We start from the raw sequence: 23776 nt of genomic DNA, 5'->3' as shown, positions 1-23776 counted from the left end.
GAGGCCCAGATTTGTACTCAACATCTCAGCCACCTGGAAATCATTCAGAAATAAATTCCTTGGTTTTTAATTTCCCGGAAGGGCCAATCGTCTCCCCAGGTGTCCCCCATTTTAAACCCTACCTATGTCTGAAGTTGCAGTTGACACAGCTGAAAAAGGATATCCAACAAAATTTCTTTAAACTTGGTGAACTTTAGTGAATGTTGCAAAGAATTCTTTGATCTAAGTAACAGCTTAGGCACACACCTGCTGATTGAAAAGAGGCATATCTATAGAAATATTTGTTTCCATGTGAATTTTGTTCTTTTTAAATTGTGAACCATTATGACTCCCTTTCCAAAGACCTAAATGAGATTATTTTATGTATCTTCACCCAAGGAAGGATGAGAAAGAAAAGTTATTGCTGATTTTCTCAGTTATCCACTTAGTCTTGAATAGTAGCGTACTTCTTCAGCGCTAGACTGGAAAAGTGTGCATAACACAAAACTAAATGAAGTCTTGTTTTGGCATTCACATTGCAAAGTGTTTCATCAGTTTCATGTAATATAAAGAATTCCTTAGGTGTTATGGTAATTAACATTTCTTTATCTTGCCCTGCGCCTGGGCACTGTGCTAAACCACACACACATGAGGATGTCAGTCTTCATCTTCACTCCTTGATGTGGGTACAGATGAGGGGACTGGGCTCTGGAAGTTGGTAGTGTTACTCACTGCCTCCCTGTCTGAACCCATGCTGCTCACTTGCTTTTAGGTAAACCCTTCCTTGATTTATCTGGGTTGACAAAGTCGGTTTGTTTGCATTGGGTTTTCACGTTGGTATAGGATAGTGCCTTGTAAATGCTACTGACTCCAAGACCCCCTTCCTTGGGCTTCTCTGTGCCCTAGTTGACCCTTGGCACTTCTCCTTGGACCTAATGGACGCCAGCACTTACTCCTTGATTGTAGCACTAGAGGCGGGAATTATACCTGTTCTGGTTTTGATATTTTTCCAACTGAAGACCCTAAATCACTAGAGACCGAATCAACTTTTTTGCCTGACAATGTGGTAAGAATAGGAAAAGGGAGGGCAGCAAGGGGGAGGGAACAAAGACAATGCCAACAAAGCAAAATCCCTAAGCGGATGTGTCTGTCTGTTGAGGGGCCCCTCACTGAGCAAACAGGAAAATAGGTCGAAGGCCTAGAGGCGACCTGGGTTCCCCACCCCCCAATTGCCTTCAATTTTTTTCTTGTGGGTACACAGTAGAAAAGATTTTATGGATACATAGTAGGTGTATATATTTATGTGTTACATGAGATGATGTTCTGATACAGGCATGCAACGCGTAATAGTCACATCATGGAAAATAGGGTATCCATCCCCTCATGCATTTATCCTTTATGTTAGAAACAATCCAGTTATACTGTTTTAGTTATTTAAAATGTACAATTAAATTATTATTGACTATAGGCACCCTGTTGTGCTGTTAAATACTAGGTCTTATTCTTTCTATCTTTTTTGTACCCACTAACCCCGCTCCCCAACCACACTTACCTTCCCAGCCTCTGGTAACCATCCTTCTGCTGTATCTCCATGAGTTCAATTGGTTTGATTTTTAGCTCCTAGAAGTAAATGAACATGCAGTGTCTGTCTTTCTGTGCTTAGCTTCTTTCGCTTGACATAGTGATCTCCAGTTCCTTCCATATTGTTGCAAATGACAGGATCTTATACTCCATTGTGTATAAGTACGTTTTCTTTATCCATTTGTCTATTAATGGACACTTAGGTTGCTTCCAAATCTTAGCTATTGTGAACAGTGCAGCAACAAACATGGGAGTGCAGATCTCTCTTCCATATACTGATTTCCTTTCTTGTGGGTATATACCTAGCAGTGGAATTACTGGATCATATGGTAGCTCTATTTTTAGATTTTTAAGGAACCTCCAAATGGTTCTCCATAGTAGTTGTACTAGTTTACATTCCTACCAACAGTGTATGGTTCTGTTTTCTCCTCATCCTCGCCAGCATTTTTGATTGCCTGTCTTTTGGATACGAGCCATTTTAACTGGGATGAGATGATATCTCATTGTAGTTTTGATTTGCATTTCTCTGATGATCAGTAATGTTGAGCACCTTTTCATATACGTGTGTGCCATTTGTATGTCTTCTTTTGAGAAATGTCTGTTGAAGTCTTTTCCCATTTTAAAATCAGATTATTAGATTTTTTTCCTATAGCGTTGTTTGAGCTCCTTACATATTCTGGTAATCAATCCCTTGTCAGATGGTTAGTTTGCAAATATTGTCTCTCATTCTGTGGGTTGTCTCTTCACTTTGTTGATTGTTACATTAGCAGTGCAAGAAGCTTATTAACTTTATGTTATCCTGTTTGTCCATTTTTCCTTTGGGTGCCTGTGCTTGTGAGGTAACCGGAATTTTGAATCATTGCTGCCTCTCTTCAGTTTTTTATTTGATTAAAAAACTATCATAAAGTTAAATTGACTTAGTTTTCTTTCGATATACAAGTCTGTAGAGTTTTAACGTGTATAGATTTATGTAACCACAATCAGAATGCAGAACAGTCTCATCACCCCAAAAGCCCCTCTCATGCAGTTCCTTTTGGTTCTGATTTTAAAGGCATGTCTTAGTGCTGAAGAGACTTGCGCTCCTAGGTAGGTTCTTGGGTGTGGTGGAATTTGGGCAGCCCCCGAAGGAATTCTCCAGAGGCCTGGAGTTCACTCTCAGGTAGGGTGGAGGCCTCTCCACCTAGGTCGTCTTGCTTATTTTATCACTTCCCCCCCATTTTGTTTATCAATCTAACAAAAACCTAGGGTTCCCTGTCCCCTCTTTTTTTTTTTTTAAAGGGGCTGAATGATGGTTGTAGGCATTCATGGATTTTGTAGCAGTATTTCAGGACATCCCCGCATCAATCTTAACCTTCACGCTTCCTGCATGTTGTTGCTGAGTGGCTTTGTGGGGCCGTTATTGGTACAGTTTAGGAGGATGAGTTTCTGGGAGGCAGCTGGCCTGTATCCACAAAGAACAACATGGGGTGTTTGGCCCTAGAGAGAGAAGCCTTGTCCATCACAGAGGCTGTTGAGTCAACTCTTAGGTCATATTTAGCCTCCTCCGCTTGTATTTCCTGTGAAAAATTTGTATCTTACCAAGTTTATTTCTGAATGGCCTATTCAGGTGGGGTAACTGCTGTGGTGGACTTGCCAGGAAGCCTTCTTAAAGGAGAGATCATCTGAGAGGTTTGAAGGTTGGACCTCCTATTTGAGATTGTTTGTAAAGGTCTGTGTTTACAAATTACTGAATATGTTTGTCATATAACACCTGTTAGCCTCTTGATTATTCTTTGAAAAACCATTTACTGAGGGCCTGCTGTGTGCAGGCCCTGGGCTAGTGCTGGGGGTGAGAACTTAGAATCCAATAATTAGTGATTTGCCATCTGTTTTGTTTATTTTTCCTTGAAAAAAAATTCTTCAAATTCTCGAAGCCCAGGAAAAGGTGGGTGACCATAACCTTCTGTGTGCCCCGAGGCAGCCCTGGTTCACACCTGGTATCCTGGAGTACTTACTCTGAGTGCCCCATTCAAGCTCAAGTGCCTTGTTGGGATGATAGCTTAATGTGATCAGGCCAGTGAAGGGGGAACAGGGTCAGGGTGCTTGCGTGGCCACTCACTGTGGGTCAGTGTTTTTGTTGGAGTGTTATGTGGTGTCTGCTACTTGGGCTTCTCCCATGCTGTCAGGGCCAAACCTGTTTGTTTTCACATGTCGGGGAGATAGACATGCAATTAATGAGCTGCCTTATGCTTAACTTACTGTAACATGGGATCCAGGGTGGTGGTGTTTTGGAGGGCTTTCAGTTTCTCTATGGGAATGTGAGTTTTGGTGGTCCATATAGACTGGAGCCTTTGTGACATTATTCCCCATCAAGCCGTAGTGGCAGTTACTCTGAATTATTTAGAAGTTGATTACAGATTCTCAGGCCCCTCACCTAGGGATTTTGATCCAGTAGATCTGGGTGAGGCCCAGGCATATTTAATTAAAAGTAAAACAAAAACTCCCAGCAATAACAACAAAAAGCTCTCCCAGTGACTGATGGTCAGCCAAGGTTGAAGAGCCATTGCTGTTCTACACTCAAGAATATTGGGCCCGTGCTTTTCAGGTTCATGTGTGAGCATTCTGAGCGATAAGGCCTGTGGGGACGCTGGAGAGCTCTGCTGGTCTAACGGGGCAGTTCCCACTGGAATCTAGACATTGTTTTCTTGGGCCTAGTCTAGAGGCTCAGCTTTAACAAATCTGTTTTTCAAGAGAAGCTAGAAATCTGGGTTTAAAAAAAAATGTACAGCTTTCTAATTTTTGGAATGTTCAATTAAAAGACAAAAAATGCACCCCCACCCCCCGAAAAAAAAAAACACTATGGAAAATGTTACGTCCAATTTAGTCAGTGAGTTACTAGGGAGGATTTATTACCAGGGAGAAGAACCCTGCTATTAGCACCTAGAGAGTAGTTTCTGGCTGTAAACTCAGAGCCAATTGCCTTAATCAGATGCCAGGGTAATTGGAAGTGGAAGAAGTGCAACCATAAGAGGACACACAGAGGCTGTTTTTAATATGGCTCTGTTAATTGGCTTTTGTTAATTTATTCCACAATTGAATATTGCAATCTCATAACCCAAATAACCACATAACCAAATAATAATAAGCAATGTTGTGGACCTAAATTTAGGATTTTGTTTTTAAATTAAAAATACATATTTTTCTTTTTCTGACTATTGTCCTTACAGAAAGGAGGGAGACTTTGCTTTCAGTGCTTAATTAGAAAGTCATAGCCAGGCTTTGCCAATATAGGCCTTAGACCTTAAACCATGAGTAGAAAGTCATAGCCAGGCTCTGCCAATATAGGCCTCAGACCTTAACCCTGAGTATGAGTTCCGCTTGAAAAGTGACTGAAGAGATGTGTAGTCAGGTGGTGAATGGAGAAATCTTGCAGCATTTTTAAGCTAAAGCCTCTCATGGCCCTTTCTCTATAACCCAAGCATGAGCTTTGTGTGAGGAAGTAACTGCTATTGGGAATGGCTGGACACGCCCGCAGAGTCCTGCTCTGTGCAGTGCCTGTTTTCATAGCAGCACACAGCAGTGGGTGTGCTTTGGGCACTGTGTCTGCTATTGACAAGAAGGAGTGGAGAACCTGAAGCTTGAGCAGAGCCACCACATTACCTTCAAACAGTATGGGTAGTGGAGCTAGCGTATCCTACCTTCGGTGCCGGCTCATGGTTTTCTGTGTAGATTAATTCCGGCTCACAAGGTCCTGCAGGGCGAGTGGCAAGACAAAGTCATTAATCGCCTCCATCTGCTCTCTGCCCAAATGACAAGGTATCAGAGAAACCTCCCCGACCACGCAGTGTAAATGCAACCTCCCCATCTCTCGCATTCCCTTTCCTCAGTGCTCTGCCAGGGTTTTCCCTGTAGTTTATTTCCATCCTTTTTCTTTTAACTGTGAGAATGTATTCAGAACAGCAGAAGGTGTATTGCTTGATTTTGCTTATATACCCCTTCAAGAACCAGAGCACAGATTTTGCACACTTTTGTTCACTGTTGTATCCCTAGCGTCTAGACCAGTGTCTTGTATATCAGAATGTTGGCCTCAGAATCATGACTGTTTTATAGTGAGATGGCCACACTTGCAAGAAGTGAAGAGACTTGTTCAGGTTCTTCAGTTTAGTGGCAGAGCAGTTGACTCAGATGATCAGAATTTCTTTTTACTTTTAATATTACGGATTTATCTTAGGAAGACAGATTTTGGTGTACTTGTTGCTGGAAGAGTTTCAATTCCGTGTTCTATTTCTACCAGTAATTCCGTAGGGGTAATTTTGGATGCTTGTGGGCTGTAGGTTCAGTGGAATGACTTCCTGGAGCAGCAAGTCAGACAGACGTCCTCTCATCAAAGGTTGATGAAGGGGACCTGTGGGTCTGGGGGGAACCACAAGGCGGAGCTCTGAATCCCGGGGAAGAAGCTGTACTGGCATTTCTCCCTCCATTGCAAGTTAAATATGCTGAAACCTCCTCAGGCAGTTCCGTAGGGCTGTGAGTGCTCAACTGTGCGTGTCTCTGATTCGTGTGTCCAGCACAGTGTGCGGGGTCCCCACCTAATCTCCAGGCAGTTGTGAAATCGCTTTTGTATCTTTTTTGTAGTCATTTCCTTTACACTGATAGCCCAGGCTTTACACTGATAGCCCAGACTTTGCCCACACCACACACAAGGTGGACAGCATGCAGAAGGTATCTTGTGGGGTAGGGGGTGGCGCCTTGGGGGGATACCTTGGCAGCTGGCAGGCTTCTCAAGGTGCCTTGATTGGTCGAGGCTGTGGACCGAGTCAGGGGTTGAGTGAAAAGCAGGGGCAGGGTTAAGAGGAGTCGGAGTGGATTTTCAGAAAACAGCTACCAAGGGCACCCAGGGAAGAGCAGGGAGTCGTATGAAGGGACATACCAATCCCTAACTGCCCGGGTGCTTTTTACTTCTCAGGGTTTACATCCTGACCTTCACCTACAGGCTGCTGTTGGTGCCTTAGTGGGGTGGAAGCAGGTTCTGGAACACAGACCTTTGATTTTAAATGTCTGTGGCCGGTAAGGAAAAGTGCTGATCCAAATCAGTGATCCAGTACCTGGAGCTTTGAAGCCAGACACACCTGAGTCAGAATTCCACCTCACCCCTCTTTCTAGCTGTGTGACCTTGGGCTCGTTTTTCTAATTTCATGGAGCCTCTGCTTTCTTTCTGTAAAATAGGGATGTTTTTCTTCATTGTAACTTGGTTGCAATGACTTCCTGTATTATGTATGAAAGTATTTGTACACTTCTGTGTACCAGGCACAATAAATAAATGGATATTTATTAAATATATTTGTTGAGAGAATGAACACAGAGTGAGTGCTTCTTTGTCGGCCCTTCCTTTGTGGAGAGAGGAGATTTGTTTATTGATAGGGAGGAGGAGGAGAGGCGGGTGCTGAAAAATAGAGGGAAGCATAAAACTCATCAAAATTTCCCTTTGCCTGTTCTTTTAGTTATGTAATGTGATTATTGCATGGCCTCATTATGCAGAGTAGTCAGGGAAGGTGGTTGGAGCACTGACTTTATCAACTCCACTAGATCTATTTAAGCCTTAGTAAAGCTATAAAACTGCCCTTTTATTTACTTATTCATGGTCTTTCATTGTGATTCTTATACTGAGAAAGCTATGATGGGTTGAGAGTACAACTCAAAAAGAAATGGTTATATAACACTGAGGAAAACTCATCTGTTTTAATAATATGGTTACTTGTAACTGATGATTTTTACCAAAAGATGATGCTTTGAGGAGGGAGTTTTCTATTTCACATGCCGAGACAAGAGCTCTTTCTATCTCCATTTTTTTTTCTTTTAATTTTGTCAAGATAAATTTTAGATGGACATGGTATGAGTTTGCATGAGAGTGCTCTGGCTTTGGAAACCTGAGTTGATGGCATGGGTGCATTATTTCTGGTAAGGGATACTATCACATGTAACCTCAAAAGAAAACTCGAAAGGTGGGGTTTCTCTTTCACCTCTTTTTTTTTTCTTAAAGGAGAGACAATACAGTTATGGGTAGTGAGTAAAATATGAATATACAGCATAGGCAAATTAAGAGCTGTGTACAGACTTTGAATACCAGAAGGAAAGCTAATGCTGTTGTCAGAGACCACGTGCAGGAAAGGAATATGTCTTCTAAACCGTGCTTCTGGCTGCAACACAACAACAAAAGTAGTTTAGGTTCAGAAACCAGATTATATTTGTTTTTACAATAGTTCGGGGACACACAAAGCTGCTTACAGTTGACTTTATATGAATAGTGTACATATACGTAGGTTCAAGGGCAGTGTATTTTAGAGTTAGCTTCTTGAAGTGCTGAGAAAGAAGTTAAGAATCAGTTTGAAACCTTAATTGAAGGTTGAGTTGGTAGTGAGTGGAAGGGACCATGGGTGGATAAGGAGCCCAGAATGGAATCTGAATCTCTTTCACCCCTTTATCTCTTGCCTTTTGACTTGTGTATGAAACTTTCAATTTTTTTCTCTAAGCCAATGAGAAGAGTTCAGTTTGAGTGCTTTAGTGATGCTTGAAGTGATATTTCAATATTGAAGTTATACTGTGGATATAATTATGAGAAATCAAGTGTACTGTGAAGTCACATGGGAGAAATGTAGAGAAACTTCTTGGGATTGAGGAAGGGGACCCCACATAATTCTGTGTTTTGTCTTTTGTTCTGGATAAATGCCTAGCCATTATAATAAACAAGCTTTTTATTAAAATCCACTCAGTTATTTTGTGTATGATGTCTTCTGATGTCATATGAAATCATAGACTCTTGGGTTCCAGTACTACATCTGCCCTAGCTTTACAAGGTGTGTTTTTCTTGTGTAACCTGGGTTCCCCACTTAGTCACTAAGAGGCATAGTCCATTGGATTGCCACCTGGGAGGAGCTCCCTTTCTCATTGGTCAGTTAGTGATCTTTTATTTAGTGCTGAATTAAATTTTCTCCAAGAGTAGAGTATTTTTGACGTATCTTGACAGAGTCATATGATTGAATTTCATGGTTTGTATTACCATATTGACTAATTACTTGGCTGTTGAATACTATATTTTTTTAGTGGCTAAAATAAACGAATGACTTTATATGTAAGTTTGCCTATAGTAAAAAATGGGAAATTTTTCTTGCTATTACACAAAAATTACTGGGTCTTTAGCCAGTTGGGTTTTTCAAGTGAGCAAAGAGCAGCTGCATATGTGTAGTAAATACTAGTGATAGCTGCTTGTAGAATCTGAAATCTCCATTATTTTAGGTGCTCTGACATGAAGACTTGTCAGTGCCCTTTGACTGTTGATGAAAGAAAGCATGTGCTAATCCTTTTTTCGGACCCTTTAGTTGATGATTTTTTAGTTGCCAGTCTCCCTCTTCAAACTTAGTTCCTCACACTTGATGTTGTAGTAGAGACTGCAAGGCTGTTACCACCCTTGGAAGGGGCGCTATCCTTTTTAATCCATCTTTACCAGATGCCTCTAAAACTCTTCTGCCCGTTTTCCCCACCTGACCCACTGCCCAGCCAGATCTTGCCTCCCCCTTTGTCTTAGTCCATTTTGTGCCGCTGTAGTAGACCACCACAGACTGAGTACTTCAAATGAACAGGAATTTATTGGCTCATGACTCTGGAGGGTGAGAAGCCAAAGGTCGAGGGGCTGGCATCTGATGTCTGGTGAGGGCCTTTTTGCTGCATCATAATGTGGAAGGCATCGCATGGTGAGAGGGAGGGGGAAGGGGACTGAACTTCCCCTTTTATAATAAACTTGCTCTGGACATAACTAACCCACTCTCTTAGACTAACCTTTTTACTCCTCCCTCCTGGCCTTCCACCTCTCATGAGGCCCCAGCTCCCAACACTGTTGCATTGGTAATCAAGTTTTCAACACATGGACTTCGGGGACATTCAAACCATAGCACCCTTTTTGAAAGAATTACTCATAAACTCTCATGACTGGATTTCTTCTCTTGCACCCTTCATTATCTGTTCATTTAAATTGTCTCCACTTCTCTAACATAGAGGTGATTTTTACTACAGTGATAGCTCCTCGAACTGGAACCGAGCTTGCTGTCTGGTCCCCCCACCTGCCATCTGTCCTAGAACACAGCACACAGCTGTAAATGACTGAACAAGCATGCAGAGCCCAGATGACTGAGCCCTTTCTTTGTTGGAGTCAGAATATTACTGCCTGACGTAATATTCCTGGAGGCTATCCCTTAATTGCAAAGAATGGATAATAATTAGTGTTCATAATGATTTCCCTGGACCATTAAGAAAAGTACCTTTAATGTGCTCAAGAATTCAGGGTTTAGAAAGATTTCCATCCAGATTGGCTCCTTAAAGAAAAAAGATGCGGTGCATAATTTATTTTACTTTTAGTTATCTGCTGACGCAGCTATGCAAAATGACTCATTTATTAGGGAGTGGGTGGTGGCATTAGGTAAAGTCTTACCATATTGTCTATTTTGACTGTTTCATTCTTAATAGAAGTCTACACATTCCCTGCAATTGAGGTATAATTTTCTTTAAAGGGAGTGTTGTTTCAGATAAGGTAGCTGCGACCTAAGAAAGGAATAATTCTATATTGATTTTAAGGTCTTTAGAGAATGGAAGCACTGTCTTATTAATTGGAAAGTCCCAACTGATAGCACTGACATATTCATGTGCTTTCTTTGCCTGCCTGCTCATCTGCAGCCCTGATCACAGAAGGAGGGGAGAAGTAGATAAGAAATAGTAGTTATGAGGATGAAACGTGCACAAATAGGAGCCCTCTCACGTTAGGCTTGGTTTGGGGTCTGGAGGCACGTGATGAGAACTGCAGTGGATCTGTGGGCTCATGTTTCCTTACTCCTGCTGTATTAGGACTCCAGTCTGAAGGGATGATCTAGTACCAACCAGGAGATGTTTAGAAGACCGAGATGTTTCCTGAAGTACTCTGAGCTGTCTCAGGTTAATTACATGCTTTCTTATCTTAGATGGCTCCTGGAGAGCTGTCTGGGTAATATGCTCTCCCGCTTTGGTAATTTTGGATTTTTTGCAGACGCTTTTTGGAAAAGAACACCTATGAGTGAGGCCTGTGGTTTTGGGGTTTACAGTGCCCAACCAGTCAAGCTGGTCTTTGCCTTTTGGGTGGATGGATATGGAAAGAGTGGTCCGTAGATTTCCTAGTGCTGTACTCATGCCGTTCAGCTCATAGTCACATAGGTTTCCATATTTGCTAGTAAAAATCAGAAAATTCGGGAAGGGGAGTAGGTTGGAATTGTCAAGTTGAACTGTGAATGGTGTGGATGAGATATTCTGGGGAGAGAATGGACAGACCAGGTTTGGCTTAGCTACTAGTTGAGTGTCCTTCTAGCTCTCTGAGATTTCTTTGTAATCTGTAAAATCACCTATTTTGTTGAAGTAGGCTTGCCTGTCCTTTCAATTCTTGGACATTTCAGAACATAAGCTATGTGTTTTTCTGGGGAAAAAAAAAGGATATTTGTTAGAATTAGAATTTACTTGTTATGAATCTAACTTTCACACACCAAACCCCCAGCTAAGACAGTAAGTTGCGTATATAATTGTAATAAATACTATGGAAGTCTGAAAGGGGAAAGAGAACTTGAGTTTGCGACTTTTCTTATAATCTTGAAGAAGTAATTCCCAAACTTCAGAGTGTGTAAGAAATCACTAGAATGCTAGTTTAAAAAGGCATGGATTCCTATACCCCAGTTACACAGTTCTTATGGCCTGGGATAGAGCCTGGAAGTCTGCATGTCACAGGTGAAAGGGAGTGATTTTTGTTACTGAAACTGACATGCCTAATAGAAAAACGCAACATACTTTACCCCCAGTAAATCTCTTAAATCCAAAATATTAACACTCCCAAACCAACAGCACACCACTAAAAAGTCAATGAACAAATATCAAGAAACAAAGCTTCCCAGTTGGTTGGGAATGAGAAGCAGGCAGGTCTTCTCTCTTCTGTTGCAGGTACACGTCACACCACCATGGAATCTTCTCTTTTGATTTAGTGAGGGAGACTGGCGTCTTATAGATGTGCAGTGTATGACAAACTTCTCTCATCCTTGCGTGTCTGCAGAGGTGTGACATGGTTTTGTGACACAGCTTCTAGTCTTGGGGGGAATCATTGTGCTCACCCTTTTTTTCCTGGCCAGTTGCTAACTCAAACCTGTCCCCTTCTGGGATTTGGAAAGGATTGTTTGCAGCTCACATCTTGAGATATCCATGTTCTGTCCTTTGATGCTCTTCAGTGCCATCCAGGCATCCTTGAAGGCTCAGCCTCAGCCTCCATGGTGGGTCCACACCACTAGCCCCATAGTGGTGTGTCCTTCCTGAACAGCTGCTTTTGCACATCCTATGAAAGCAGAGCAATCGGTTTCACACTGTCGTCTTTCCTAAGTGTTTCTACTCTAGGGCATGGTATTTCTCTGTGATGCTCTTCGTGTGTGTGTGTGTGTGTGTGTGTGTGTGTGTGTGTGTGTGTGTGTGTGTTTAAACACCTCTTTAAATTATAAGCTCCCTGCAGGCAGGTTGCTGTGTTTTATCTACTCAGCAGTGTGGGGCATGTCCTGAGCACTGGTTACAGGTAGTCTTCAGGTTACTGAGATGTGCATTAATAGGCTTCACTGTTAAGCAAATATAAAGCCAATTTCAGGCAATTAATCTCTGAAATTTTTGTTTCAGATTAAACTCAGCAGATAAAAGGAAGCATTAATTTGTGATGAGATAAAGATGGGAACAAATAAAAGTCTCTTACATAAGTTTCAGAAAGCCATGGACCAGAGTGGCTTGTGAATGTGTGTACACATGCCTTCATGCCCCCTAAACAATTCCTGTGGGATGTTCTTTCTTTATCACAAGAAGAAAAAGGCCAAGGGTTGAAAATAAGTTTTTATTATTGGTTACTGTATTGCCATGTTTGATTATATCTATTAAAATGTTACAGAATAGTATACTTGGCAGTTCCTATGTAAGTTGGTTAATAGGACATTTGTGGTCATTTTTGTTCCAGGTCCACAGCCTGGTATAGAGAACCAGTCTAGGTGTGACTCTGGAGCTTGTTAACCTAGCCCCGTCTGAGCTTTAGTTTCTCCATCTGTGAGTTGAGGATAATGATACTTGCGTTGTGTGGGGAGTAAACAACAATGCATATAAAATGCTTGTTCACTAACTGCCCTAAGAGTAGGGCCAACGTGATTCCTGTGTCCTGTTCTTACAGTCCCACCTGAGGACTGTAATGCTCTCCGGTGTCACAGGATATGCTTGCTGGAGTTCATGTGTGTGCGTGCACCCCTGTGGGCTATTTAGGGACGAAGGCATTTGTTATTCCTAACTTCTGTGTTTATTTACCTTACATAGTATCATAAACATCATAAATTTTCCTTGTCTCCTATTTATTCTTAGGCTACATGAGTACAAAAGTTTTATGATTCTGGAAAAAGGTGAAATTTAGGGAGGAAGCACTATGAATGGAAAAAGTGCTGTTGAGTCACGTGCACTTTCTTGCTAGGATGTGAGGTGGTGGCACCATTTAATAGCAAGGCTCTGTGAGAGAAGGTTGGAGGAGTGTTGAAACTTTTTGATAGAGTGGTTGGTATTAGACCATCTCTTCAGATTGGAGTCTTGAGGTGAAGGCTCTATTTTTCATTTCTTAAATTTATTCACTCCTCAAAGTTCCTCTTAATATGGATGAGACCAATGGAATTTGCCTCTCAACGAATATATTTAATCATCAAATGTGTTTTAAAGGGGTAATTGGAGTTTAGGTAAAGATTATGCAGCATGAAGTTACCTAGCCTTTAGTGATAGTAGAACATTTGAGAAGATAGGAACATTGCCATCTTTTTCTTTCTTTCTTTCTTTTTCTTTTTTCTTTTTTTTTTTTTTTTTGAGTTGGAGTCTTGCTCTGTCGCCCAGGCTGGAGTGCAGTGGCATGATCTTGGCTCACTGCAACCTCTGTCTCCCAGATTCAAATGATTCTCGTGTCTCAGCCTCCCCGAATAGCTGGGATTATAGGCGCCCGCCACCATGCCTGGCTAATTTTTGTATTTTTAGTAGAGATGCAGTTTCACCACGTTGGCCAGGTTGGTTTCGAACTCCTGACCTGAAGTGATCCACCTGCCTCGGCCTCCCAAAGTGCTAGGATTACAGGTGTGAGCCATTGCACCCGGCCGGCATCTTTTTCTTTTAAAAGCCTCCTTTTGAATGCTGTTTCTTCTACCTCTAGGCTCCTCTCTATGGACTGGGGCAGATTTCATTAGAGGCACACGAATAGGCTGCCATAGTGCCCTGCATTTAAAACCATGTGGGATGGGTTTTCTAGTGCGATGGTTTTTCGAGTGTGAGGTGGCAATTTTGACTTGGTTAGAAACATAAAGAGAGTTGAAAATCAGGCCATTTTCTTCAGCTTGGACCTCTATTAAGAATAGTTTGAGTTTTCTTCTTAAAAAAACATACATTTTTCTGAAATTTAAAGACTAAAAGTGAACCAGAAACTAAGAAGGTTGCTCTATCAAAGGGGATAACGGCTCTGGTTATTTGAGCCATTCAAGCTACGTGAAATGATGTTGATTGGAAGAAAAATTTTAATTCTAAATCATGCTATGTCTGCTAACCCTTAAAAGCATAGAGGGGAAGTAACTTAAGCTGTTTCTTTGAAAACAAAATATTTTGATAGAAATTTGACGAGTTAGTAGAAACAGTAGGAGTCCCTCTCTTGAAGTATGTATATAAAATCACTGTGGAAAGGGGATCCTGCTGCCATTGTATCGTGGGCAGATAACTGAAGAAAATTCAGAGTCCCTCATCTGTAGAATAGGCTAGTGACCTGCTTTGTTGCCCTCATAGGATTTTTTAGGATCCGTTGAGAAAATAGATGTGAATAGTATTTGGGGGCTTTTAAATCACTAATTGGCTTATAAACACATTAATGTTTACATGGTACTGTATAAATAAAGCAACGCATGAATCTTTAATCTCTGCCATCTGGCATTTTATATTTATTTTATCCCTGGATGGGATACTGTGCCCAAGAAATGTAGATAATAGGACAAGAGAGTAACATTCATAAATGGATGCTAGGTATGTATATTTAATACTGACCAAGTAATTTACTGGCATATTTAAAGAATGGATGATACAAGGGAAAAAAAAGACCCTGTTAAATATTAAGTTCAAAATCTCTCCATGCACAGGTTAGATGTTTGAGTGACCCAACATCAGGTGGGTCCAGAGTGATCCAGTAATCCAGAGTTAGGTGAAGGAACATGATTTATTGCTCATCTTCAGTGAGTAGGCTGGATAAAGCAGCCCTTAAGAAACATTATAGAGGCCAAAATGGGATGATATAATAGATGTCTAGCCCCAAACATCAGTGAGTAATGCCTTTTCCTGTGTCCTTAAGTTCCCAGCATAATGCAGTCCATTTATGGTTACGTGCATTTTCATTTTCTCTTTAAATACCCTTCAGGTGGTACGAAGGAGGGTCGTGTGTCGTAGCTAAAGAGATGCTAGGAGAGGTATGGAAAGGCTCTCCCTTGTGAGTTGGGCCACCCAGCTAGCGCAGGCTTAAGCTTGTAGCGAGAGGAGAGTCAGTATATTCCCTCTTGGGTAGTATTGAATAAATCACAGGCAAACTTTTGTCCTTTAAAAAACTCTTGGTGTAGCTTCCTTAGCACACAATTATATGAATATTAACATTCAGTACATTGAGTCCCGGGTTTAGTTTTTCTCCCAAGACTATTTTGCTGGCCATTTTGGTTCCTTTACACAAAGGTGACCCATCTCAGCAGGTAGATGATTACTATTAGTTTCAAATTTAGAAGTTTGCTTTTTTTTTTTTTTTGAGACAGAGTCTCGCTCTGTCACCCAGGCTGGAGTGCAGTGGCACGATCTCAGCTCACTGCAACCCTCCTGGGTTCAAGCGATTCTCCTGCCTCAGCCTCCTGAGTAGCTGGGATTACAGGTGCACGCCACCACACTGGGCTAATTTTTGTATTTTTAGTAGATTCGGGGTTTCACCATGTTGGTGAGGCTGGTCTTGAACTCCTGACCGCAGGTGATCCACCTGCCTTGGCCTCCCAAAGTTCTGGGATTATAGGCGTGAGCCACTTCACCCGGCCTTTTTTTTTTTTTTTTTTTTTTTTTTAAATAGAGAAGTACATTATTTTAGCACCCCATTCCCTCCCCTTATATTGGCCATTCCTTTCAAAAATTAGAAATGGGCCTACATTGACTACATTTGAGACAATTGCAGTCTACAAGGAGAAAGGAGCAAGGAAATCAGCATGGGCCTTTGTTGGAGTGGAATGAGGATGAATCCCTGTCAAGAGCCCACTGGGTGTCAGGGTCAGGGCTAGGGCCGTATAGACTCTCTGCACTTTATCTACCACCTGCCTGACTCTAGAACGGGGGCAAAGCACCTGAACACAGGGTCGGAAACTCCTAGAAGTTAAGCAACTTTCCTGAGGAAATACAGTGATGGGGTGATGGACAAGAAAAGAGAGCTCAAAGCTGCCTGGGTCCCAGATTAATTTTTCCCGGTACAGTGTCTTGTTTGAAAGGAGGAAGGCAGAATTCTTAGATGATTTTCTGTTTTAAATTTAAAATGGATCTAATTTGGAGACCTAGTAAGTGATAATGAAGACTGATGCTGTCACATGGTCTGGCCTCATCACAAAAATAATTGATTAGTTTTTAGTTCCTGATACTCTATTCCCTTAGTAAGGGAAACTCATGTTTTTTATAAAGCAGATGCTGAGTGAATTCACAGTTCTCAGCTTTTGTGCCACTTTCTGACTAAGTCTTGAGGATACACACTTGTGGTCTTGAGTTCAGGCATAGAGGGAAGATAGACCATTTTCTGTTGCTCTTCATGGCTTTATTTATGTTAAGATTTGTTTGAAAAAAGAAAAAAAAAGATACTACTCTATAAATGTCTGAGGAGGCTTTTTCATAGACCCATGGATTTTCTTGATTTGTAGGGATCTTAGGTGTTACCATATCAGATACTCAGAAGACCCGTCCATCCCCAACATTTTACTAGCACATTCCCAATGCAGCATACTTACCCTCTTGAAAAGAGGGAAAGCCAGGACAGTGCGTGTGACATTTTCCCTCATCATTTGGTTTCTGTCAGCGAGAAATATGCTTTAGTAATTTGGAAATAAACTCATTGCAGGGGGTGAATAACAGGTTTGAAGGTTGGTTAGTTGCCGAGGAGATGAACTTTGTACGCTTATTTGGAAAGTATGAGAGGATCACTTAATACTATATCCTCTGAAATTCTACTCTTTCTCCTTGGGTTCAAGAAAATCATCATTTGGTTTTAGGTTGTGTTGGCAGTCACAACTATAGGAGCTATCATTAATATAGGGAAACAAGGTTCCAGGGTTGTGCTTGACCACTGACCATGTGCCACACAATGTTCTTTGTGCCCCATTTATTGTACACAGAAGCCCTATGAAGTGGGCACTACTATGATCTCACTTATATAGATAGGAGCCTGAGGCACACCAAGCGGTGTCTTACCCAGGTACAGTTACTCAGTGTCATAGTTGTAATATAGTGTCATTTTCATAGAGTTGCTTTGTCCAAGTTGTAACTTGAGTTCCTACACAGACTCTCCTCAGATTTGAAGTTTCAAAGTTCACAACTCTTTAAGTCATGAGAACACAAGAGGGACAGGCTTTTGGAAAATATGGGGATGTTCTTTCTGTTTTACATCTGTTGCAGAAGGACCATTTCTCACAAAGTCATGAAGTAGATCATGCTCAGCATATCTGGATGCTCTTTGCTACTGGCCTGAGAAATGACCAGCAGGGCATTGCAAAGAGTGGGTAGAGAGTAACAAGACTGACAGTAATTAAACCCAGTACTCCTTATCTGGGTGAAAGGAGAATGATATCAAGTATGTCTGATATCTAGTGATATAAATGGGTTATAGGATTTTACATTCTAGGTGAGGCATTATAATAGAACTGTAAGAAACCTATCTCCCTCGTCCCCCCAATTTCTTTATACACTTAAAAAAAACTCAGAATTTTAAAGAAGTGTATAAAGAAATTGATGGGAGGAGGGAAATAATTTTTAAAAATGAATTTGTTTGATAGTTTCCTCATGTTATGCTTTAGCTTGTTTCTTTCTTGCAGTCCCTACATTGGGACTGCAGGAGAGCTTCAAAGAAGACTTTCAGTGTAATTCTTGTGAAATAAAGTAATGGGTATTGGGAATACACAGGGAGAAATTACAGTTATCCATTTTTGACAATAAAATGTCCAGAGGGTTTTTTGGGGGTCATTTTTTTTTCCTGTAGCAAGTTAAGAAGGAAAGGATGGCCAACATGATTTGTAGAAGAAAAAAGTTTCTTTGAGATAGTGTTATGTAAATTAAACCTGTGAAGGAAAGAAGTGTAAAATATAGGAAAATATAAAGAAAAAGTTAAATCCTTATTAGAAAAAAAAGTTTCTTCGAGATAGTGTTATGTAAATTAAACCTGTGAAGGAAAGAAGTAATTGATGGTTTATCAAAAACTCATTTGTTCAACGAATTGTCTTGCTTATTAAGTGTGGTTCATTATAAACCATATTGTTATATTGGAGAGCACAGGACTATTTCGTCATCACTTTTGGTTAGTCAGAGATAAGTATAGATGAGATACGATTTCTTGGAAACTTCAGCCATTTTGTTCTAATGATTGTGCAAAAAAATTGGTGCTGATTTTTGATCTATTTTTTCTGTGTTTCAGGGTCAACATGTTAAAACGGGTCAGTTAGCAGCCATCAAAGTTATGGATGTCACTGAGGTAAGATTGAGTCACACACGTTTTTTAAATAAATTGTTAGATGGAAGACAAAGATTCCCCCAACAACATAGAGTATTACTCTGTTTGGAAAATCTGATTACTTGAACAAATTGCCCTTCTGTGACATTGTGGGTTCATAGGTCCAGTGGACTAGTTGGCTTAAATTGTAGTACACGGTCTTCAAGTAACTAAAAGGCAGTAGCATTTTCTCAAAACACACGCAGTACGCACACACATCTGAGTGATGTCATCCTTGGCAACGTAATGGGACATAATTGGAAACATCTTCTCTAATGGAAAAGAAAAAATTTGAAAAGGGATCATGGAGGTCACTTGAATAGGGAGATTGAGGGTTTTGAGTGGAGAAAAGCTTCTCTAGGGTATTAGGCCACATTTGTGCCATTTCTTTTATTTTTAACATGGGGGAGGAAAACAGACCCAGCCAAGTTCCCAGAGGTTGGAAAACAGAAACATCTGCTAGAATGCTGAGCAGATTGTTGGCAAAATTTAGTAGCAAAAAATAGTTCTTGAAATGGTCGCATGAGGATTTACTGTGCAGCTTTAGATGGGAAAGAGGAGAACGTGACCGAGACAGAAAGTAAGTGTACGTGTGCCCGTGTGTGTGCATGTAATATATGCATAAGCCCATATTTAAATTCTTTAAAAATAGTAATAGATTATAATGAACTAAATCCATTTCATTTTAAATTATTTTTATCTGAAATTTTACTTCATGCTCATGTTTGCCCCAACTTGCCTAGTTGTGAGTAGGATTTAATATCATATTTCACAGATTCTAGAAAGAGTTCACTAGCAGCATTGGAGACTTGGGATAACTTTTAAATGCAGCCACAATTTCCCCAAGTCTGGGGTATGTCAAGGGAGATAATGGCTAACCCGATCTCTGGTGTGCTATCCAGAGAGCAAAATCTCCTCCTTTGCCTTGCTCTCTGCTGGGTCTCTGACAACATGGTCATCTTCAGCATGGGTATTTGTCAGTAAGAATTGGAAAACACTGTTGTCTCTGGACCACAGGACAACTGATAGAGCCTTCCATAAGTATTTGAAGATGTGACATTTTATGAGGTGACCACTCTCTTTTCTCTGTTAAAGAGAATAGTGGGTACTTTAAAATGAAAATGTACCGTTGCTTAGTTGAATGGCCAAAAGATTCTCCTTGACATACTCTGATGTAGACTATTCTGTTGTATTATAGTGATCCTATCTTGGTGTACAGCTCAGTGGGAAATTGGATGCTTTCCAATAAAATATTATTTTAAGATGATTTTAACTTTTACTGAAGGAACAGTAACTTCTTGCTTATTATAATTTAAATACAGTAGTTGAGCTATTTATGAAGTACCCTCTTTGTGAATGGAATGATCAATACCACCTTCCTACCAAAGTCTCCATTCCGAATGCTGTGCATCTTGCCGGTGCCGTGTTGGGAGTGGTGTTGCTGGGAAATACAGTCTTTGCATATTTATTAACACACTTTTTGACTTTTTTACTGGCAGACTTGTAGATACAATTTTAAATGTAATCTTTTGGAATTTTACGAACTGAGAGTTCACTCTTGTAGTGTCATTCAACCTGTGCTGCCTCCCCTGACACAGCTGTTGTGGCCGGTCAGGATACGTCCTCTTTCACATCTCTAATGGAATCTAAATGTGGTTTGCCTTCTCTGTAGAGCTCTTCTTTACCTAAGCCTGGCTCTGATTATAAGTGTGCAATATGTGATCACTGTAAAAAAAAGAAGTGTAAAATATCGGAAAATATAAAGTAAAAGTTAAATCCTTATACTTCTGCCACCTTCCCCTCCTCCTCCTTTCTTCTTCTTTTTCTTTCTTCCTTCTTCTTCTTCCTCCTCCTTCTCCTTCTCCTTCTTCTTCCTTCTTCCTTCTTTCTTCTTCTTCTTATTTTTTGAGATGGAGTCTCACTCTGTCACCCAGGCTGGAGTGCTGTGGTGCAATCTCTGCTCATTGCAACCTCCACCTCCTGGGTTCAAGCAGTTTTCCTGCCTTGGCCTCTGTAGTAGCTGGGATTACAGGCTCCCGCTGCCACCCCCAGCTAATTTTTGTATTTTAGTAAGACAGGGTTTCACCATATTGGCCAGGCTGGTCTTGAACTCCTGACTTCAAGCCATTCACCCGCCTCAGCCTCCCAAAGTGCTGGCATTACAGGTGTGAGCCACCGCGTCTGGCCCTCTGCTACCTTATAATAGCTGTTGTTAGTGCTTCTGTGTATTTCCTTTCAATCATGTTTCTGTGAACATAGCTATAAAATACTTACTGATATGTATAATGGATGCTTTTGTATCCCACTTTTGTTGAGTTGTGTACAAAAGGTATTTTCTTGCCTGAAAAATCAGGCAATGTTGGACACATGCATGATATAAGTAGTTTTGGGACTCCTTTAAAAGCAATTATTGCAAAACCCATGTATTCAGGTAAAATGAAAACCAGATGGTGAGTCCTCAAATAAGTATTAATACAAACACGATCAACTATTTACCATATTGTGCATGTTTCTTGTGTGCTGTTTTCATACAGTGACCTTTGCTATAGCATGGGGCACAGTCATTGCCCATAGTAAGTGTTGCTTATGGATAGAGGGCCATGTATAGCAGGCAGCCTGGAAAACATGCCCTTGCCAAGCCTGCATGTCAAAGCTCCTCTTAGCTCCTCTTGTTCAGTTGTAGGCATTGGCCTGGCTGGGACCTGGGAGCAAGTGGGGAGCAGGCTGAGTGAGAGAGACTTTGCAGCATGTGCTTCTGGTTCCAACTGCAGCAGGAGGGGCTGTTGGAGCGGGTTCTCTTGATGAGAACAGGACTCTTCATGGTTTTTTTTTTTTTTTTTTTTTTTTTTTTAACCTCCACTTAGTTTCATCTCAGGAGCAAAAAGGTGCAAATACTTGTTTTTGGGAAAAATCACAGATTTGTTCTGACTCTTTAGGTGAAAGTGAGAGGCAGTTACCAGGCCACTAGTTATTCCTCAGGCCCAGAAGGCAAGAATTGCAGCAGGTGTGGGAAACGGAATGGTGTGGCTGCTCTTCTCCCGAGCTGTCAGCTGTTGGCAGGCTGAATGAATCTAGCTCTGGAGCTGGCTGCAGACAATGCAAAGATGTGGGCCCACTTCACTTGCTTTTCTTGATTATGTGAATCTGGAAAACAAAACCATCTGAGAATTACAGATTTCATCCTGGGGTGAGGTGACAAGGGACTATGGAGGAAACCAAGGGGTCTGGAAGTGGGGAGGCATTTATTTGCAAGAGATGTCAAGTTCTCTTCAAATTTTGTGTGTGAGTACTTTAGCTGTATTAAGAATTGACTATCCTTAGGATTTTGAAAGGCTCTTTTTAGGGAAAGCATGTCTTTTATCTGATTGGTTTTGGGAAGGGTTTAAGGAACAGATTAAGGATGTGCTCAAAGTGGGTGGTATTAGGACAGCAGATCTATAATGTGGTTTTTGTTTTTGCTTTAAATAATGACAAAGAGGATTTGCAGAAAAATGTATAGGGAGGTCTCATGTACTGTTCATTCAGTTTTCCTGATAAAATCTTGCATAACTATAGTACAATATTATAACTTAAGTACATGCACAAAACAAAGCAAGGCAAATGATTGCTTTTACCAGTGATTTCTCAACTTGGAGTTCATAAACTCTTTGAGTGAGGTTTGTCTCTGAGAACAGAATTTTATTTTGCATTTTAATAGTGTCCCCCAACTTTTTATTATGAAAAAGTTCATACATCCACAACTGTTGAAAGAATGAACACTCTCAGCTCTTCACTTATATTCAACATTTGTTAACATTTTGTTTGTGTGTGTGTACTGTTATTGAAAATAATTACAGCTATCACCATGACACTTCACCTGAAAATACTTGAGCATGCTTGTCTTAAAGACAGTCTTCTACGTATCATAAAATTTTACCTAATGTTCAGCCTACATTCATGTATCTTTGCTTGTGCCAAGAATGTTCTTATAACTCTTTTTGAATCATAGTCCAGGTTTATGCACTATACGTAGTTATCTTATCGCTTATTTTTAAGCAGTTAGTTTCTCTTTACTTTCCTGCCTCCATTTTTATTTTTATTTTTTTTAAAGAAAATTGACTTTGTAAGAATTTAGCCAGATTGTTTTGTAAAGTATCCTGTATTCTGGATTTGATGGTTTCCTCATGTTATGCTTTAACTTGTTTCTTTCTCTCCTATATTTCCTGTAAACTGGAAATATGTTGAGAGGTTTGATTAGATGCAGATTAAATATTTTTTGGCGAGAACACCTCAGTGGTGGTATTGGGTACTTCATATTGCCTCACGTCAGGGGGTACGTCAGTTCTAGGTGAAGCCCACTTCACTCATAGCCTTCCCATTATTAGTGAAGCCAAGTTGGGTCACTTGGAGGTGACTGCCAGCGTTCTCCACCATAAGGGTGCATTATTATTAGTTTTACATTTCCTAAGTAATCTATCTCCAGGGTGGTATTTTGGCACTGTGTGCATATTCTGTTCATGAGCAGCCTTTCAGCTAATGGCTTTGGCATTCGTTTAATGATTCTTGCTTAGGTTAGTTATTATTGCAAAATGATGATTTTACGTTCTTCCTTTTGTATTTATTAGTCAACAACAGTCTGTAGAAGAGTTTCCTACCTACCCCTTCCCTTCTCTCTTTGTCTGAATATTCCTGTGGACATGAGTGGTTTTATTTAATGTGTTTCCATCAATTACAGCTGTTATTATTACATAATCAAGTTGTACCATATTTGGCAGTGAGAGCCTTTGACATGACCCCAGTGGGTCCCCAGTGGAGTCTGTGGCCTTTTGACCTGCCACTATTAGTTTTTGAGTACTTCCTTGTTTTCTGGGACAAGTAGATATTTGAAACTCACCTTCCAAGACATGGAATCCTCTCCTCTGAGGAGCCTTAGTTCTGTTGAGTGGGAAATATATTTGGAGACTAATATCTGGATGTTGAGTATGCTCATTGCTACTGAGGTATTACTGCTTCTAGGCCCTTTGAGTAGACAGAGGTAAGAAATACATTTTTTCAAAAACCTGAATTTCTTAATTTCTTCTGTCTTGTATATCTTGTATTTCTTTGTTTTTTCTCTTATACTGAAAATATTGGTTCCTAATGAAACAACACATTTTTATGTTCAGTGAATATAAAGTTCACAGTATTATAATAATATTACTACTTAAAATAGACATGGAGGGGAGAAGTTTAAGATTTTTCTGAAGTTATTTTGGCCCTTTGCTTTGGATAAATCAAGGACAAACATTTCTTAGGTTAATGCACAGAGAACAGAGGCAAACTTACTATGTGGTGTTTTATGTCAGATGGGGATGAAACGGTGCTCTTTGGAATGAATGATGTTTGACTGCATTGCATCAGCAC

At 40.6% G+C, this 23776-nt stretch overlaps 1 protein-coding gene across 7 annotated transcripts in view; it reads left to right on the top strand.

Moving 5' to 3' along the window:
* Nucleotides 1–23776, top strand: part of LOC129047220 (mitogen-activated protein kinase kinase kinase kinase 4-like) — a 179917-nt gene that overhangs the window by 71756 nt on the left and 84385 nt on the right. For all 7 annotated transcript variants that reach the window (XR_010136171.1, XM_054547429.2, XM_054547430.2 and 4 more), the window contains exon 3: nucleotides 18320–18376. Coding sequence is in view for 6 of the 7 variants with exons in the window: in XM_054547429.2 (XP_054403404.1) it covers nucleotides 18320–18376 (57 nt within the window). In the remaining variant the exon portion in view is untranslated. The remainder of the gene's footprint in view (nucleotides 1–18319; nucleotides 18377–23776) is intronic.

This window comes from Pongo abelii, chromosome 12 (assembly GCF_028885655.2).
Source record: "Pongo abelii isolate AG06213 chromosome 12, NHGRI_mPonAbe1-v2.0_pri, whole genome shotgun sequence".
NCBI classification, from domain to species: Eukaryota; Metazoa; Chordata; class Mammalia; order Primates; family Hominidae; genus Pongo; species Pongo abelii.
The sequence above is the reverse complement of the archived record's forward strand: the minus strand, read 5'-3'. Positions and strand labels throughout refer to the sequence as shown.